This window comes from Hoplias malabaricus, chromosome 1 (assembly GCF_029633855.1).
Source record: "Hoplias malabaricus isolate fHopMal1 chromosome 1, fHopMal1.hap1, whole genome shotgun sequence".
Taxonomy (NCBI): Eukaryota; Metazoa; Chordata; class Actinopteri; order Characiformes; family Erythrinidae; genus Hoplias; species Hoplias malabaricus.
Window position 1 is genome coordinate 55,687,352 of NC_089800.1, and position 19,767 is coordinate 55,707,118.

At 46.4% G+C, this 19,767-nt stretch overlaps 1 protein-coding gene across 2 annotated transcripts in view; it reads right to left on the bottom strand.

Moving 5' to 3' along the window:
- Positions 1 to 8,386: 8,386 nt before the first annotated feature.
- The window catches only part of jmjd1ca (jumonji domain containing 1Ca), a 72,601-nt gene continuing 61,220 nt past the window's right edge, over positions 8,387 to 19,767 (bottom strand). For both annotated transcript variants that reach the window (XM_066666943.1, XM_066666936.1), the window contains exons 18-27: positions 19,448 to 19,611; positions 17,875 to 18,165; positions 16,626 to 16,794; positions 15,103 to 15,193; positions 13,546 to 13,676; positions 12,423 to 12,545; positions 11,273 to 11,412; positions 10,499 to 10,702; positions 9,495 to 9,626; positions 8,387 to 9,221 (exon numbers count right to left, since the gene is read on the bottom strand). In XM_066666943.1, coding sequence (XP_066523040.1) covers positions 9,117 to 9,221; positions 9,495 to 9,626; positions 10,499 to 10,702; positions 11,273 to 11,412; positions 12,423 to 12,545; positions 13,546 to 13,676; positions 15,103 to 15,193; positions 16,626 to 16,794; positions 17,875 to 18,165; positions 19,448 to 19,611 — 1,550 coding nt within the window. In that variant the 3' untranslated portion in view covers positions 8,387 to 9,116. The remainder of the gene's footprint in view (positions 9,222 to 9,494; positions 9,627 to 10,498; positions 10,703 to 11,272; positions 11,413 to 12,422; positions 12,546 to 13,545; positions 13,677 to 15,102; positions 15,194 to 16,625; positions 16,795 to 17,874; positions 18,166 to 19,447; positions 19,612 to 19,767) is intronic.

The following is a 19,767-nucleotide window of genomic DNA, read 5'->3' on the forward strand; positions in this document are numbered from 1 at the left end:
CACCCCCCACATCCAACCCAGCCGGGGGTCCAGGCAACGAAGCTGTGGCGCTGGTTCAGCTGAAGCACTGTGGGCCCCGCACTTCAAACCCACTCCCAGCGTGTCCTCGTCCTTTGTTTCACGCCCACAAACACAAACATGCGCTGCCTTTGTGTCGCTGCTGCCGCATCACTCTGGGATCTGATTTAATCAGAGAACCTTCCCAAAGCTGATGCAAAGATACATTCTGATCGATTATTGATCATATTGATCGGCTGCTGAAGCTGATCAGGTGGAATATGGAGTTATGGCTAAATTAACGACATCACGTGAGGCAGGACTTGCTGTAGTCCAGAGATCTGACGCCTCTGGGGTCACAGGCAGCGCCGGAGATTGGGGAAGAGAGGGAGTGCTGTATACAGACTTTAGTTTATGGAAATACAATTGTATTTCCATAATTGCTCCTCCCATGCGCCCCTCTGCCATGTGCCCCCATGCTGCGCCCTCTACACCCACGCTGTGCCCTCTACGCCCACGCTGCACCGCACTGGGGTCAGTTCAGCAACCGTTTTGTTATCGGATGCTTTGGTGCCGCATGGGGGCCTGACAACCCCTGCACACCACGATTAATCAAACGCCACACAGCCATTTACAAACCTTTATATAATAAACCACACCGCCCCTTACTGCCCCACACCATCCCTACACCACCCCTCACTACCCCTTACTGCTCCACACCATCCCTACACCACCACTCACTCTCCCTTACTGCCCCACACCACCTCTACACCACCCCTCACTATCCCTTACTGCCCCACACCACCTCTACACCACCCCTCACTATCCATTACTGCCCCACACCACCTCTACACCACCCCTCACTCTCCCTTACTGCCCCACACCACCTCTACACCACCCCTCACTATCCCTTACTGCCCCACACCACCTCTACACCACCCCTCACTATCCATTACTGCCCCACACCACCTCTACACCACCCCTCACTCTCCCTTACTGCCCCACACCACCTCTACACCACCCCTCACTATCCCTTACTGCCCCACACCACCTCTACACCACCCTCACTATCCCTTACTGCCCCACACCACCTCTACACCACCCCTCACTATCCATTACTGCCCCACACCACCTCTACACCACCCCTCACTCTCCCTTACTGCCCCACACCACCTCTACACCACCCCTCACTATCCCTTACTGCCCCACACCACCTCTACACCACCCCTCACTATCCCTTACTGCCCCACACCACCTCTACACCACCCCTCACTATCCATTACTGCCCCACACCACCTCTACACCACCCCTCACTCTCCCTTACTGCCCCACACCACCTCTACACCACCCCTCACTATCCCTTACTGCCCCACACCACCTCTACACCACTCCTCACTCTCCCTTACTGCCCCACACCACCTCTACACCACCCCTCACTCTCCCTTACTGCCCCACACCACCTCTACACCACCCCTCACTCTCCCTTACTGCCCCACACCACCTCTACACCACCCCTCACTATCCCTTACTGCCCCACACCACCTCTACACCACCCCTCACTATCCCTTACTGCCCCACACCACCTCTACACCACCCCTCACTATCCCTTACTGCCCCACACCACCTCTACACCACCCCTCACTATCCATTACTGCCCCACACCACCTCTACACCACCCCTCACTCTCCCTTACTGCCCCACACCACTTCTACACCACCCCTCACTCTCCCTTACTGCCCCACACCACCTCTACACCACCCCTCACTATCCCTTACTGCCCCACACCACCTCTACACCACTCCTCACTCTCCCTTACTGCCCCACACCACCTCTACACCACCCCTCACTCTCCCTTACTGCCCCACACCACCTCTACACCACCCCTCACTATCCCTTACTGCCCCACACCACCTCTACACCACCCCTCACTCTCCCTTACTGCCCCACACCACCCCTACACCACCCCTCACTATCCCTTACTGCCCCACACCACCTCTTCACCACCCCTCACTATCCCTTACTGCCTAAAAACATGTTGGTATGTGGATTGGAGACTCAAAAGTGTCCGTAGGTGTGAGTGTGTGAGTGTGTGTCACCCTGTGAAGGAGTGGTGCCCCCTCCAGGGTGTGTTCCTGCCTTGCGCCCAGTGATTCTGGGTAGACTCCGGACCCACTGCGACCCTGAACTGGATAAGGGTTACAGAGAGTGAATGAATGAATGAATTAATTAATATTCCATCCTAACCTTCACCACCCCACACCCCCTCTTCATTGCCCCACATCACACCAAACCACACCACCCCTCAGCACCGTACACCACACCAAACTACAACACCACTCACGCAGACGGTAGAAACCTGCAGCAGCACATTTTAATATCAGAGCACAAAGTGTATTTCCAGAGTTTGTGTAATTAAAGCAGGGATAGAGACAGAATGAACAGAGCCTGACTTTATTCAGCTTTAACCACAGCAGTCCAAAGTATGTAACTCAGAACCACAGAGCAGCTTCGCTGTGTTCTGCCACATTACAGAAATGTCTTGGTCGTACACCAGCGAGAGAGAGGCACGCTGTATTTATAACACACAGACCCCACCTGATACCTCATCAATATTCCAAACAAGATCAACAATTCAAGCTGCATTCATGTGAGAAACTGAGGCATTAACGTCAACCCTCTGATAAAATAAAGACGACTTTTTAGAGCCTGAGACACGACACTGAGTCAAAGTGTGAAGAACGTCAGTTGTTCTGTTGAGGGATCACTGCAGAGACAGATGGGACGTTCTCTCTTGAACACTGAGGATGTGATTCTGTGTTTAACGAACCTCTCGCTGACCATACAGTGACCCCATACCAAACTCACCAGAGTTAAACAAAGTTTAAACTCACCGCTGCCGCCGCTGTGTGTCCAAGAGTCCAGGGCCACTTACTCCTGGAAGTGTGGAGTTAGAAATCTCAGCTCTGAGCTTCACCAGCGTCCAGGCCTTTCTGCTCCTACACACAGCCAGACACTCACTCAAGACCTCTACTCTCTCTCTCTCTCTCTCTCTCTCTCTCTCTCTCTCTCTCTCTCTCTCTCTCACACACACACACACACACACACACACACAGACACACACACACACACACACACACACACATACACACACACACTTTTAAGACCAGGACCCTGCACATGAAGCCAAACCAAATCAGACAATGGTTCTGCTCCACCTCCGAACGCTGTGGAGCCAGATTGTTATGGTAATGAACCAGGTTTGGAAGAGTGGCCCAGTTCATTGCTGGGGGGGGGATCCGTAGGTGTTTGGGTCACATATGCGCACCATGCTCGGGGCGTGGTTTTCTAACAGCTGGCCCCTGGGTGACAGGGCTCCACAGCGGCCCCGATAAAACAGAGCTTAATGAAGTGCATCGGTTGGAGAAAAGTAGCGCTCAAAACATTAGGAACACAGTTTCCTTGTGGTTGGTACATCATACGGGGGTTTGATTCTCTGCTGAGGTAACCACACCATTCTTGTAGGTCACACGAATGTTACAAAGGAGTCAAACATGAACACGGATTCAGAAATGAGTTGACTGTTTAGAACAGGTGGCGCTTGAGCTGAGCGATATGAGTGCAAATCAGTATCACAATTAAAGGAACATTTTACCTCGATTACGATTAACAAAAGATTATTTAGTTGTTTGTTGTCTCATAGTTCACTGACGAGGCTCGTGCTGTAAACACGCTCCAGTATTAAAGATGGGGAGTGTGTTTCTAATGTGGCTGGTTAATTTTTAATTAATTGTGCAGCCCTAGGTGGAGGTCAGATTAAAAGAAGCAAGTGGAGATCAGATTGTTACACACAGGTGGAGCTCAGATTGTTACACACAGGTGGATATCAGATTGTTACAGACAGGTGGAGCTCAGATTGTTACACACAGGTGGATATCAGATTGTTACAGACAGGTGGATATCAGATTGTTACAGACAGGTGGATATCAGATTAAAAGAAGCAAGTGGAGATCAGATTGTTACACACAGGTGGAGCTCAGATTGTTACACACAGGTGGAGTTCAGATTGTTACAGACAGGTGGAGCTCAGATTGTTACAGACAGGTGGAGCTCAGATTGTTACAGACAGGTGGAGATCAGATTGTTACAGACTGGTGGAGCTCAGATTGTTACAGATTGGTGGAGATCAGACTGTTACAGACAGGTGGAGATCAGATTGTGAGGGACTGAGATACTGAGTGAGTGTAGAGGGTATACGATTATAAAAGAGTGAGTGTGAGTGTGGTTTGGAGGTTGGCGTGCACCCGTCACCCCGGGTCCTACTGCGTGGGTGGAGAGAGCAGGAAGATGGATGGCCAAGCCCCAGAGCGTGATGGGTATTGCCCGTGTCATCACCAGGAAACAAAGCCGTAGCAGCAGGATGGATTGCAGGGGGGTGCTGGTCATTAAGTGTAAAATCAACAGAGACCCACAGAAAAATCAACCACTGCTCCAACGTTCCACGTCTCTGTCTTTCCTCCACTCTTTCTCCATCCTTCTTGTGTCTGTTTGCTGCTGCTGGGTTGGTTCTTGTGTGGCTGCTCTTCTCTCATCATTCCTGAGCCTAGTCTGTGGTCAAGATGTTCTTACTTCTGATTGACTAAGTGACCGATCTGGAAAGAGACTTGTTCTTCTCAGTTCTAATCACAGAAGACTTCCCTGGCATTTTTACATTAATCCTTGATTTTGTTTAAATCTTTACAGTATTTTCTCCCATTTTTGTCTTTGGCAGCTCCACCCACTGTTTAGGACTCATCCAATCACATGCTGCAGAAATATGAAGCCAGTCACAGATTCATTTCAAGTTTTCCACTGCAGGGTCCCTACTCAACTTTATTATTTTTACTGCTCCTCCACCAGGTGAATCAGGTCCTGGTTCTGGAAGCGGGTTCTTGTTTAGTGGCTGTTCTCTCGTGGTTCAGAGCGAGTCGAGTAGGGACTAAACTGTGGAGTGTAAACCTTGCTGAGCGCTGATTGTCCAGAGAGAGTCATCACTCTACGCCACGCAGCGCAGACGTCCAGCACCAACTCTCCATCTGTAAAATCTCCAGCTGCAGCAGAGATCACGTTTGTTTTTATCCGACTCACGACGGCAGCTCGTAAAATTACGCCGTGGTCTTTTGAAGAGGTTCAAACGCTCCTTGGATCGGTGGCTGACGAAAGAATCCAGCGAGAGCTGGACGCTGCAACAAGGAAGGAACAAACTCTACTGATCTGTCTGAATTGATGACGGAGCTGTGTTCAGTCCCAAACAACAACAACAACACTCCAATACACCATGAGTAGACACCGCTTAATGTTACTGCCGCCGTTGTTGTGGTTTCCTAAGCCCTCTGTTCCCCCTAGAGACGGGGTTAGAGACGAAACCCAATACATTCTGGGAACTGGAGAAGAGGGGGGGGGGGGGGGGCACTAAATGCTCTGCTTTGGCAAGCAAGGGGCAACATCCTGCCCACTTACAGAGAATGAGACTGCTTGGGCTTGAGAGCCCAGTTACACTAGTGTGTGTGTGTGTGTGTGTGTGTGTGTGTTTAGGCTAAAGGTTAGAGATGTGGGCTTGGGATCAGGAGGTCACTGGTTGATACCCTGGACCAGCGTGAAACGTGGGGGAGTGAGGGCACTGCTTTCAGACTGAACACTACATCATCAAACTCATCAATCAATCAGATCAATTGATCATATACACTCTCTCCTGCACTCCTGCAGGAACTGGAGGAACCAGACCGACCCGGTTTTTTACTCACTGTTGGAGTTTCAGGCCCAAAATTGCTCACAGCTTCCCAGCAGCAACAACCTTCTGCATGCGGCATTAAGAGGAATTTCAACAGAGATAAAGCAAAGAAATATGAGTCGTATTCTGGTGCTGTGCCGATGATTTTTTTATCCTAGGCTAATCTTGTGCTGGTCTTGTGTTGTCCTGTTGTAGTCATGTGCTGATCCTCTGTTAGTCCTGTGTTAGTCCTCTGTTGGTTCTCTGTTGGTCTTCTGTTAGTCCTGTTGTAGTCCTGTGCTAATCCTCTGTTAGTCCCGTGTTAGTCCTGTGTTGGTCCTCTGTTAGTCCCATGTTAGTCCTGTGTTGGTTCTCTGTTAGTCCTGTGTTAGTTCTGTGTTGGTCCTCTGTTAGTCCTGTGTTAGTCCTGTGTTGGTCCTGTGTTAGTCCTGTGTTGGTCTTCTGTTAGTCCTCTGTTGGTTCTCTGTTGGTCTTCTGTTAGTTCTGTGTTAGTCCTGTGTTTGAGGGCAGTGCTGAAGATGTCGTGTTTTTGTTGAGATTAAATTCTCTTAAGAAACAGATGTTAATCCTCTGAAGTGTCTCGACTGAAGTCTTGTGATATGGGGGTGAAGGTATTTACTCAGCTCTCTAGAGCTGCAGTATCCAGTGCATCCAGCAGAGTGCGCCACACGCTCACTGTTTATGAATGGATCCACAGACGGAGGAGTTCCCACCGAGCCTCTCGTGTTTAAGTTAGGTCAGACTGTTAGACCTGTGTTGGTCCTCTGTTGGTCCTGTGTTAGTCCTGTGTTGGTCCTCTGTTGGTCCTGTGTTAGACCTGTGTTGGTCCTCTGTTGGTCCTGTGTTAGTCCTGTGTTGGTCCTCTGTTGGTCCTGTGTTAGTCCTATGTTAATCCTTTGTTGGTCCTGTGTTAATCCTTTGTTGGTTCTGTGTTGGTCCTGTGTTACTCACTGTTTATTAATGGATCCACAGACTGAGGAGTTCACACCGAGTCTGTCGTGTTTAAGTTAGGTCAGACTGTTAGTCCTGTGTTTGTCCTTTGTTGATCCTGTGTTGGTCCTCTGTTAGTCCTGTGTTTGTCCTTTGTTGATCCTGTGTTGGTCCTCTGTTAGTCCTGTGTTTGTCCTTTGTTGATCCTGTGTTGGTCCTCTGTTAGTCCTGTGTTTGTCCTTTGTTGATCCTGTGTTGGTCCTCTGTTAGTCCTGTGTTTGTCCTTTGTTGATCCTGTGTTGGTCCTCTGTTAGTCCTGTGTTTGTCCTTTGTTGATCATGTGTTGGTCCTCTGTTAGTCCTGTGTTTGTCCTTTGTTGATCCTATGTTGGTCCTCTGTTAGTCCTGTGTTTGTCCTTTGTTGATCCTATGTTGGTCCTGTGTTGGTCCTGTGTTAGTCTTCTGCTGGCCCTGTGTTAGTCACTGTTTATTAATGGATCCACAGACTGAAGAGTTCACACCGAGTCTGTCGTGTTTAAGTTGGCTCAGACTGTTAGTCCTGTGTTAGTCATGTGTTGGTCCTGTGTTAGTCTTCTGCTGGTCCTGTGTTAGTCCCTGTTTATTAATGGATCCACAGACTGAGTAGTTCACACCGAGTCTGTGGTGTTTAAGTTGGGTCAGACTGTTAGTCCTGTGTTAGTCATGTGTTGGTCCTGTGTTAGTCTTCTGCTGGTCCTGTGTTGGTCCTGTGTTAGTCACTGTTTATTAATGGATCCACAGACTGAGGAGTTCACACCGAGTCTGTGGTGTTTAAGTTAGGTCAGACCTGAGGCTTGTGTCGGCGGATCATCCCTCACTCAGTAAATGGATGAAGATCTGGCGACACGTCCTTCACCAAATCATCCAACTATATTAGTAGCGTCTATCAATTACACACTTTAATCACAATAAATGTCCTTGTTTGTTTGGAAGGGAGATAAAGGTGCAGTGTGATGTTCATAACATTGGCGAGAGAAACCGTACTTTTATTATTTTGCTGTAATATCTCAGTGTAGTTTTGATGATCTTTGAATTTGAATCTCTTAATTTGATGAGCAAATGTTTCAGGGAGAGATTTTACATCAGACAAAAGAGCTTTAATAAAGAAGCATTAACGCTACAGCGTGGCTCATGCCTCAAACCTGGAGGGATTAAGACATGTAGGAGACGAAATAGGAGGTGTGTGTGTGTGTGTGTGAGGGAGAAGGAAGAGTATGTAACCTACCTTCTGAACACTTTACATCGCTAAATAAATCTGCAAATACATCACTAGACTCTGTAAAAAGAGTGAATTATGGGGGGAAGCTAAGTTTGTAAAATGATTAATTAAAGTTAAAAACATTACTTGCGTGTGTTAAAGTGTTAATATAAAGCACTAATATAATCCCCTCACGCTCCATTTATGTTCGTCAGCCGTGTCTGTTATAAACAGATGACATCGCTGGAACGCCGCTCCGGTCACAGGGCACAGTAACCCCCCTGCGCTGGTTTATCTTCATACTGAAGTACATTTACACCTCATACAACTGGGAACTATATTCTACTCAGTGAGAAATGAATGGACTTGTTCTGAGCTGCTGGTGTCGGACGGATGCAGGTAAAGGCAGGAAACATTTATAGTCTTCCATTTTTAATGGAAAATGTAAAACATCTCTTTAACTTCAATGTACAACAGTAGCAAACAACACATACAGCAAATAAAGCACACCATGTTATAGAAAAATCATAATATATTATATATGTATATTCTGCTATTTACATTTTATATTTCAGCTGAAAATGTCACAAGATATTTTTCAAACAATCACATCATAAACTGCAAATCCTTCCGTCTCCTCCTCCTCCTCCTCCGTGAACACCTCCAAACCCAGAATAATTTAATAAGTCAACAAGAAAGGCTCTAACAGCTCGGCGTTGACCTACAGGAGCGCTGCTATGGGGCTTGGCCCTCACTGCTCTGAGTGATAACTACTGATTAAAACATGTCTCACAGCGTCTTCCCACAGTCTACAGTACACACAGCGCCAGTCTGAAAGTGCTGTGGCTCACAGGTCGCATTCCTGCCCACCAGCCTCGCAGAGACTTTCTCAGGCGAGAGGGAGATGTACTTCTTCTTGTCCTACAGCTTCAGCCATGTCTCATCCATGTCTCAGGCCCTTCGCTCTCCTCCTACTCGAGCAGGAAGACGTCAGGGCAGGGATGAGTGTCGGAGAGAGATGAGGTGAAGAGTATAAAGAGAAGACGGTGTTATGGAGGATGTAGTGGGTTCTTGCGTGGAAGTGAGAAGCGTTTTCTGTTTGTTGCTGTCAAGCCTGAGGCTCCATCCCTGAAGGACGAGATGGTCAAGCTCCTCTGCACTGGTCTGAGGAAGATGAAGGACGCCGTCAGGACTCTTCCTCTTTCACCTCCTCCAGTGTGCTCTGTTCCTTCAGGTGACGGCTCAGTGTAGACACAGCGTCTTTCACAGAGTGGTAGAAGATGTTCTTCACCTGGAGACAGAGGTGAAGGGGAGATTTATTAGGTTCACATATCCGTTTTGAAGTGCTTTTGTGTGACATAACCGTAATTCACAATTCAAACCTTCTCATATTTCTTTTGTCATTTTATGGTAAATGTTGTGTAGAATTAAAATTCATGATTGTCATTTTATTCAACAAAAAAAATCCCTAAAAATGAAATATTAAAGCCCAATTGATACTTCCGCATTGAACCTATGCTTCAGCCTGACGCGCACCGCCCCAGAAACAAAAGAGAAGTGTCACCTGTAGTTTGTCCTCATAATTGACTTGGTCTTTGAGAGGGCGGAGCTCCTGGGTCAGGAAATAGGAGTTGTGGGCGTGTTCAGGGGAGACAAAGTCCACGTTCACCTGGATGCAGCTGTGCAAATTCATAACCTGCACACACAGTTCAGATCAACCAATCAGGAGAGACCTCAGCCAACACCCTAATGGATGCATCATTTACATTCAATTCAAACTGCCCTCTGATTGGTTCCCTGGCACTGGTGATGTGTTGACCACAGAATTAAGATTAATGTGAAGGAGCTGCAGGTTCTAATGTCCCTGTCCTTCTGCTGTGTGCTGTCGCGTCTATTAATATATCTCCTCTCTTGCAGTTTCATGGAAAAGTTGTTACAGGAGGTGGTTTTTCCACTGCATGGTACACACTCTACAGGACTCTACTCTCGGATTGGTCCCTGGTCAGTTTTCCACTCCCACAGCTCCCCCCTGAAATGTACTTGGTGTCGTCTCTAACCCCGTCTCTAAGGGGAACGGTGGTGGTAACGTTAAGCGGTGTTTACTCATGGTGTATTGGAGTAGTGTTGTTGTTGTTGTTGTTTGGGACTGAACACAGCTCCGTCATCAGTTCAAACAGTAGAGTTTGTTCCTTCCTTGTTGCAGCGTCCAGCTCTCGCTGGATTCTTTCGTCGGCCACCGATCCAAGGAGCGTTTGAACCTCTTCAAAAGACCACGGCGTAATTTTACGAGCTGCCGTCGTGAGTCGGATAAAAACAAACGTGATCTCTGCTGCAGCTGGAGATTTTACAGATGGAGAGTTGGTGCTGGTCGTCTGCGTTGCGTGGCGTAGAGTGACGACTCTCTCTGGACAATCAGCGCTCTGCAAGGTTTACACTCCACGGTTTAGTCCCTATTCGACTCGCTCTGAACCACGAGAGAACAGCCACTAAACAAGCCGAAAAGTCGAGTAGTGTACCATGGAGTGGAAAACACCAAGAGAGTGTAGAGGTGGAGGTGGGGTTAAGGACCTGATGTAGCGCTCCTGCGGGGATAATCACAGCATCTCCATAAAACTGGAGCAATGTGCGGCTCTCGACTCCATGCTCCTCAAGCAGCCTGTGCCGGAGTTTGGGGCTCAGATACCAGCCACCCTCTCTCAGGGGGTCCGCCTCAGTGTCCCACTCCACATCAGAGTCTGTTTCAGCATCCACCTCAGCATGCTCTGCTGACAGCTACACACACACACACACACACACACAATTAACAGGTAAGAGCTCCAAGAGAAACTGAATTTTAAAAAATGAATAACGTGTTGAAATGTAAAAATAAACATCTATTTTTTTACATTTTTAATAAAACAACTTCCCATTACATGATGCTACTGAGGGTAAAGGTGTGTCCCTTAGCCACAGCATCATACATTCGTTCATGAGAAGATTCAGAGTTATGTTTGGACACCAGTTCTGAATGGCAGATAAACTGCTGTGGGGGGCAGTGGTGATTTAAACCCCAATTGCTCCTCAGGCGTCCGGGATGTATGTGTGTGTGTGTGTGTGTTCACTGCCACAAAGGGGTTAATTATGGAAGACACATTTGTTTGAATGTTGTACGATGCCCAATAAATGCACACTTGCACTTCTTTCTTTTGTTAACATAATTCAATGTAGCATCCAATGTTAATCTGATGTGTAAACGGACCATCATCTGCACGTCTCGGGCTCAGAGGAGAGCCCTGTGTGAGGCGGGAGGATGCAGCAAGGGTCAGCTATGGATGGATGCAGCTTTGATGAGTGGCTCCGTACCGTTTGGAGGAAGTCCTGGATCTTATGGAGGTCTTTACTCAAGAAAACGTGCCAGAGTGCGCCGGGAATTTCACAGGGATCTCTCAGCCTCTTCCTCGCACTCTCATCCAGAGCCTCCCTCTCCAAGAGCTTCAGAACTCCTAAAACCACCCCACCCACACACACACAGCAGAGTTACAGATGTGAAACACACGCTACAGCTCTTGAGATCCCTTTAAAGACTCCAGTATTGATATATGCTTTAAGTTTTACCAATAAAACTTGTGATAGTCACAGTGAGTCAAACGACACGTTTCAGCTACAGACGTGTTCAGCTCTAGCCTCTGGTTTGTTTCAGAGTCTAATTCTGCGCAGGCTTCAGTCAGTACACAGCACTTGAAGCGACTACAGATTTTTACACTTGGGTAGTCCTCAAATTTGATATCGGTAACAGATCAGTGACACAGCTCAACTTCCAGAGACTTCATCACGCCACCTCCGTCCGGCTGAGGTCTCTTCTAAAGGATCCACATGCATCATCCTGAGGGTCAGTGTACATTAATAAACATCACATTACAACTCTTAAGCCTCTATCACAAAGGCACCATAATCCAGAAATTATCCAGACTTTACATGGAAGATTTGGTCACTGTCCAAATAAATACCTGTATTACAAGAGAAGGAAAAACCTACAATGGAAGTCAATTTAAAAAGCTTTTACACAGAGTTTGCACATTTTGGAGCGTTTCTATTGGTTCATTTGTCATGGAGTGTGAAGGACAGCTGCTGTGTTCAAATGATGCAGTAAACTAAACATCCACAAACACGGAGATACGTGGATTTATTTGGACAGTGAGGATTTGTATGAGACATTACCCAGACTTTATCCAGCCAGTCCCTTTATACACAGTCCAGGTGAGGATCGAGTCAGTCGCCGTGTGAATGTTATTGAGAATAAAAGTGAATCCGTGCCGTGTCCCCTGCCTGAACCACAGTGAACATTTCCAGCTGTGAGGACACGTCTGACACGGAAAACCTCCAGCTGTGCACTGCATGAGTGAGAGGGCATCTCCGGGAAAAATCTGGACATTATTCTCCAGTCATTTTCCGGAGTTATTACGTGAAACAGGTTTTACACTTCATGCTGTTTCACATGAGCTGAGGGTCTAACCTGTCTTTGAGAGAGCTCCGTTGCCTTTGGCCACTCCCACATAGACCAGGATGCTCATAGTGTCCGAGATTTCCACATGCAGATTACTGGTTCCAAAGTCCTGTTCTGGGCAGGCTGTCACCCCTGCAGACACACACACACACAGAGAGAGAGAGAAACATGAGAAGCTTGCAGCTATCTCTTGGCATGTTGAGAGAAGATAATTCTGGAGCGATTTGACAAGCGTTCATTCCTCCACTCATCACGTCTCGACCCGTCGCAGTGTTCTTCTGACAGAAAAACGTGTTACACCTGTGCAGTGTGTGTAATCATCGTTACGTTCCACCTGTCACTGCAACTCTTATCCGTTTATACGTCTAAACCCGTCTCAAACCTGAATCCTGTTCATTAATAAACCCTGAGCAGACTTCTTTATCTGTTGTGTGTTAATTAAGTTCATTTTCATCCAACACAACCTCTTCTTCAGAAACACAGCCTGGCGTCCTCACCTGGAGTCATTCTGCACCCCAAAGGCGTGTGCACTATAAACATGTAAGAGTTGTGTTTGATGTTTGTCTACAGGCCAATCCCCTTTAATGAGGATGTTTAACAGCATCCTTGATGCATTAGTGTTTGTTCCACACTGAAGTGCACGATGATATCGGAATTATATCACCTTCAGCACATAAAAATCAAAGCATAAAAAAATCATTATTATTTCGATTTGATTTTGCTGATATTTCAAACCAAAAATTGCTGATGCATTTATTTTATCTAGGAAGAAGCCTTTGCAATTCTCTTAATATAAAATAATAGTCAAATAATGTCAAATGCACAACACTTTTATTTCCACAAGGCAGTTTCACAGAAAATGAGAATTGAAACAAAATTGAAATTAACCCCCAGGTGAGGAGACAAAGGGAAAAACTCACTTGACACTGGTGGAACCGACACCTCGGAAAGAGCCAAGACGCATAAACGTGTAGAAAACATGTGTATATCAACATTGTCAGATATAAACATGTATAATATCAGCCCAGAATTCCCATATCGCTGATATTTATTAAAGTTACATGGAGGTTTAATTGTGTAAAGCCTAAAACCAAAGCTGGACGTGAAGAAACAGACCAAGAGGAATACTGACCATGAGCACAGCAGAGACGAGGGCCCAGGTCCGGCCGGATGAAGAAGGAAGGCAGACGCGAGGCCAAGTTGAGGCTGCCGTCTTGACTTGTGTATTCAGGAACCGGCAGAACTCTCATCACGTCCTCGTACCTAACAAAGGCAACAGTGTTACACCATCACATCTGAGACAGACAATGTCATTACTTTCATATTCTTCAGCTTTCAAACTCCAGCTACAAGCCACTGTGTGCCACACACAGACGGGTGAAATTACGTTATCATCCCTGAAACTGTTTGTCATCTCAAATTCTTAATAAACAGGCAGCAGATTATTCCACCACATTAAGAGTTTCACAGCGCCCTCCGAGTCCATAGAGACATAGAGGAATACTTAAACACCACTGTAAGTTTATTCAGAGTCAGAAGGAGGTCTGGTACATTCAGGTGCTCTGCTGAGACCAGGTGAGGTGGGAAAGTCAGTGGCGTGAAGTAGAGGTCTGAGTTAATCCCACTCCCCTTTGAAATCGTCCTGCACCCGCCAGCTCCCTCTCCTGCCAAAAATCAGCAACAACTGTTCCGCTCTCGCCCACAGCTAAGACATTAACACCTGCTCCCACCTGCACAGTCCTGTATATTTCATTAAAATAATAATATTCTTCTCAAATGAAATAGCACAGCTCCCCTAACGGCAAACTGACTGAATTCCCACGCAAATGTGACACCGAGATGGTCACACACAAGCATGCACACACACACACACACACACACACACACACACACACACACACACACACGTACCCACCACACACACACAAACACAGGCTGCGCAAATGCATGCGCACAGATGTACCCAACACACACACACACACACACACACACACACACACACACACACACACACAGGCTCCGCTGCTCCTTTTTTTTCTTCCCTTTTTGTAATTTGAAATATAATTTACCTGCACATTTCTCAAATAGGCCTTATTTTTTCAAAACTGCACATAGCAAATATTTGAGCATTTTAGTGATAAAAAGTCTAAAATAGATTAGATTAATAGTTTTTTTTAGATTTTTTTATTTCTATAATACAACTATATACAAGCACATTTGGAACATATAACATATATAACACACTCACACTTATTAGAATATAAATCATAGGAACACAAAGTAAAAAAGTAACAAAGAGTAATAAAAGTTAAAAAAAACCCAGTCTATTCTCAGGGATTAACAAACACATGCAAATGAATTGGAACATGTGCTTCAATTAAATCTCTAAGAACTGGGACATATTTTAGGTTCCTCCCTTTCTGCAGTAAAGTAATACACACTTCATGTGATTGGTCAGTTCACAGATATTTAGAATGAGTTTAATACATTACTGATAATTAAGCTATTTTCTGTTGACTGTGCTGGTAATTACCATGTGATTGTTAACGTATTGACAATAATAATGTATTTATTCATTTGCGGGATTCTTCTACATGTTTATGTCGTGCAGATAATGATTACGTTTTGTCCCGCGCCGCTAGATATTGTGATGTGACGCGCAAGTGCAGACCTTTAGCATAAGTCCTACCTGGACGGCATGAGGGCCAGAAACTCCTCCCCCGATGGCCAGTCCTTCAGTCTGTACACTGCAGGGTCACCTTTCGGAGATTTAGGTCTCTCTGATGAAACACACACACACACACACACACACACACACACACACACACACACACACACACACACACACAACCACAGTCAGTAACTGAAGAGCATACTTCAACCTTTCAAAGTCATGTATGATTATAATCAACGTGATCATTATTACAATCATTAATATTAGGTGTTCAAATAAGTTTTGAAGTTATTTTTGTTCAACATCCAATTGTAATTCAAAATTCAAATTCTCCCACTCTTTTGTAATTTTACGGTAAATCTCGTGTCATATTAAAATCACATTCTCATTTTATTCAACAAAATAGAACCTAAAAATTAAGCCGTATGAAAAGTGAAGAGTTTATTAGGCGCTACATTCGTTCTGAGCTCCATCGGGAAAAAGCTGCAGAAGACTGTGATGGGTTTGTTCTGCTCTTGGGGATAATACTGTGTCCAAAAGTCTCTGTGAGTGTGGGTTTAGACCATTTACAGATGGGGTCAGTGCTAGAGGCAGGAACAGAGCGCATTAACACTGCTTTTATAGGTTATTTTTTGTTGAATAACCCTGGAGGGGGCGCCAGTCCTTCACAGGGTGACACACACTCACACCTACTTGAGTCTCCAATCCACCTACCAACGCATGTTTTTGGAGTGTGGGAGGAAACCGGAGCACCCGGAGGAAACCCACGCAGACACAGAGAGAACACACCACAATCCTCACAGACAGTCGCCCGGAGGAAACCCACGCAGACACAGAGATAACACACCACACTCCTCACAGACAGTCACCCGGAGGAAACCCACGCAGACACAGGGAGAACACACCACACTCCTCACAGACAGTCACCCGGAGGAAACCCACACAGACACAGGGAGAACACACCACACTCCTCACAGTCACCCGAAGGAAACCCACGCAGACACAGGGAGAACACACCACACTCCTCACAGACAGTCACCCGGAGGAAACCAACGCAGACACAGAGAGAACACACCACACTCTTCACAGACAGTCACCCGGAGGAAGCCCACGCAGACACAGGGAGAACACACCACACTCTTCACAGACAGTCACCCAGGGTAAACCCATGCAGACACAGGGAGAACACACCACACTCCTCACAGACAGTCACCCGAAGGAAACCCACGCAGACACAGGGAGAACACACCACACTCTTCACAGACAGTCACCCGGAGGAAGCCCAACGCAGACACAGGGAGAACACACCACACTCTTCACAGACAGTCACCCAGAGGAAACCCATGCAGACACAGGGAGAACACACCACACTCCTCACAGACAGTCACCTGAAGGAAACCCATGCAGACACAGGGAGAACTCACCACACTCCTCACAGACACACAACACTTTACAGACTTAATTGTATCCCTAATATAATTATTATTATTCATTTTTATTTATATAGATTATACTAGTCACTATGGCCAGTCACTTACTCGCCACATCTTCAAAGCCATCCCAAAACTCCTTAACGCGAGAGTTTGTGATACTCCCGTCGCGGCAGTTGTAGATGTCGCTGTGAAGAGAAGAAAACTCTCGGCCAAAGTGCTCAGGCTTCCACAGGCTGGCGTTCAGACTCCTCTGCAGTCCAGAGACCAGCACGGGCTACGGAACAACATCAGCAGTAGGGTCAGCCCACATAGCAGAGAGGAGAATACTCATATATAATAATAAACAAGAGGAGGAGGTCACTACGTACGCAGACATGAGTGAACGCCATGGGGTTACATCTCTGTACCGTATTAAATCTAACACTGCATTTGGATTTTTTTATCATTCACGTTATTTTCCAGGACAGCAAGAAAGAAGCCATCATTGTTTACTTTGTTATGGAATGTATGGTGAGACAGAGGATCCCTTGATACAGATTACACCCACAGAGATAATAAAAACACAAACAACCACACTTTTCCTGGATCCAATAAGTTGACAGAGTGCTGCAGTGATGTGGATGTGGAACTGGCTCCATTTCAGACGGAGAGGCAAGAAACAAATGAGGCACTGCCCTTTTTTACTGCTAGAGATTTCCACCTTAACACAAGAAGCATCGCACGTATTTGATCCACTTAGACCTAGAAGCACAGAGAGCTGCAGGTTTGTCCCTGTGACGGAGTAAAGTCAGTCACAGCGCTGAAATACACAACCAGCTCTCGGCGCTTCTAGGGTTAAATGTGTCACTAGTGGAGGCTGATGTTATCTTCCTTATTGATTTTTTTCCCTTCCACCTTAAAAAATGTTATTTTATGAGGCAGGTATTTGCTTCTTATTCTCAATTTTTATATTCAAACATTGTTTACTAGGCTAAACCACTTATTAGAATTGTTTGTTCCCTCTTAAAAAGGCAACTGTGCAAGGCTGAAATTGGCTCAGGAAAAAAAAATTATTCCTCGTTTTCTTTGAATAAATCACACAAAACACTGAGCTTTAATAACTCTGTAATTCCTCACTATCATCAGTCTTTAAAACATGCAAATCATGGCTTGTACACTTTTATTTCCTCACAAACGCGTGTGTAGTTTACTGAGTTACTGGAAATTCCAACACAAATGAGGAAGCAGCAAACTGTTGAAAGGTGGAATAAGGCGAATGAGAGTGTATTAGAGAGAAGACCCTGTGTGCGAACTGTGTGAATCCCTCACGTGTCTACTGCGTGTTTACGGTCAACTCGAGTGCAGTTACACAAACCTGCTCCTGCATCCAGTTCTCTTTGAACAATCTGTGGTTGCCTTGGTGACGGTGGTCTTTGAGCCACAGCAGCCGGTGGACGCCCAGCCAATCGTGAGGGACGCCGGCATGAGGGTCAGCCAATGAGATTTGATCAGGTTTCACCTCCTCGAGTCCCAGCTCCACCTCGCCTTCCGTCAACAAATCCTGCTTCAGCCCCAGTTTGGCCATCTTCGAGGCGGGAATCTTATTCTCCACCACAGAGGCGATGATGTTGTCCAGGAGGTTGGGCATTCGCGTCGTCTGGGTGCTCTGAAACACAGCGCAAACAAACAGCTTCAGCAAACACCACGTGCACAGGTTTGTGAGGAAGCATCGGGACGTGATGCATTCTCCAAACTTGTGTTTGTGTTTAGCAGAAATGCATCACATCGTAGGGAACTAAATTTGTTTACACACACATTGTGGGGACTTTCTTGTAGGGAGCACCAGTTGGTCCCAACAATTTAATCATTTCTAATGTGAAGGCAAGGGCTGTTTCTCAGTGTGAGCTCTCGTTTATTATGTTCTCATGTTCTTGCTTGACGTCATCGTCCACTGCTGAAGTTTTGCCCGATTTATGCGACTTTCGCACATGTAACTATTAGCAGCAGAGAGACTGTTTTCCAAAACAGAGAAGAGCGTAATCATAAACATGAGTTAGTCTTTCCTCACTGTCCTTTACATTTTTAAACACCCGGAGCACTGGCAAAATGTGTTTATTTACAGCTGAAGGTAGCCTTCTATTTAAACAACACACGGCAAATAAACATGTGGGACACATGCCTTTTGAACAAAAAGGGGCTGTGTCTATTACAAATTATCCATGAAGAAGAAATTATTAGGGCGGCATGGTGGCACAGCAGGTAGTGTCGCAGTCACACAGCTCCAGGGGCCTGGAGGTTGTGGGTTCAATTCCCGCTCCGGGTGACTGTCCGTGAGGAGTTGGTATGTTCTCCCTGTGTCTGCGTGGGTTTCCTCCGGGTGCTCCGGTTTCCTTCCACAGTCCAAAAACACACGTTGGCGACTCAAAAGTGTCCGTAGCTATGAGTGTGTGAGTGAATGTGTGTGTGTGTGTGTTTCCCTGTGAAGGACTGGTGCCCCCTCCAGGGTGTATTCCTGCCTTGCGCCCAATGATTCCAGGTAGGCTCTGGACCCACCGCGACCCTAAACTGGATAAGGGTTACAGATAATGAATGAATGAAAAAAAATATATATATATATATTAAAATAATCAGAGCTATCACCAAGTGTGACATAATCAGAGTTATACACAAGCATGCTGCTCTGTGCGTGAACAGCCCAAAGCTGGTAGCGACAAATACTCAAGAACACAAACGTCAAGAATGGTTAAAGTGCTCGGACGTTGTTCTCGCTCCACCCGGAAGAACAAGGATGTATCGGGTTGTGACTCGCCAACAAGAATTCACTGAAGCCTTGTGAATTTACTCTTACAAGGAGACATCTGGAAAATTTAAGGTTGAGTTTCTATGTACAGTCCCAACAATACACAGATACAGGATAGTGTGTGTGTGTGTGTGTGTGTGTGTCTTACCTGATTGGTATTGTTGTAAACCGGCGCAAAGGCTATCCCCGGGCCAGTGGACGCCAGCCGCAGTTTTCCAGCTGTGGAGGTCAGGAGGTCTCGCAGGGTGGAGCCCTGCTCTGGACTGCTGGACTTCCTGCCCACAGCCTCCATTACATCACACTCAGCCCTCCCTGTGGCATACAAACACAAGGCCAAACACACAGCCGATCACACAAAAATCACACCCGATCACACAAAATCACACCCGATCACACAAACAGAAATAGAGGAGTGTGGAGGTTACAATTGATTATAATCCATATGTTAATAGTCTTTAAAGTATGGAC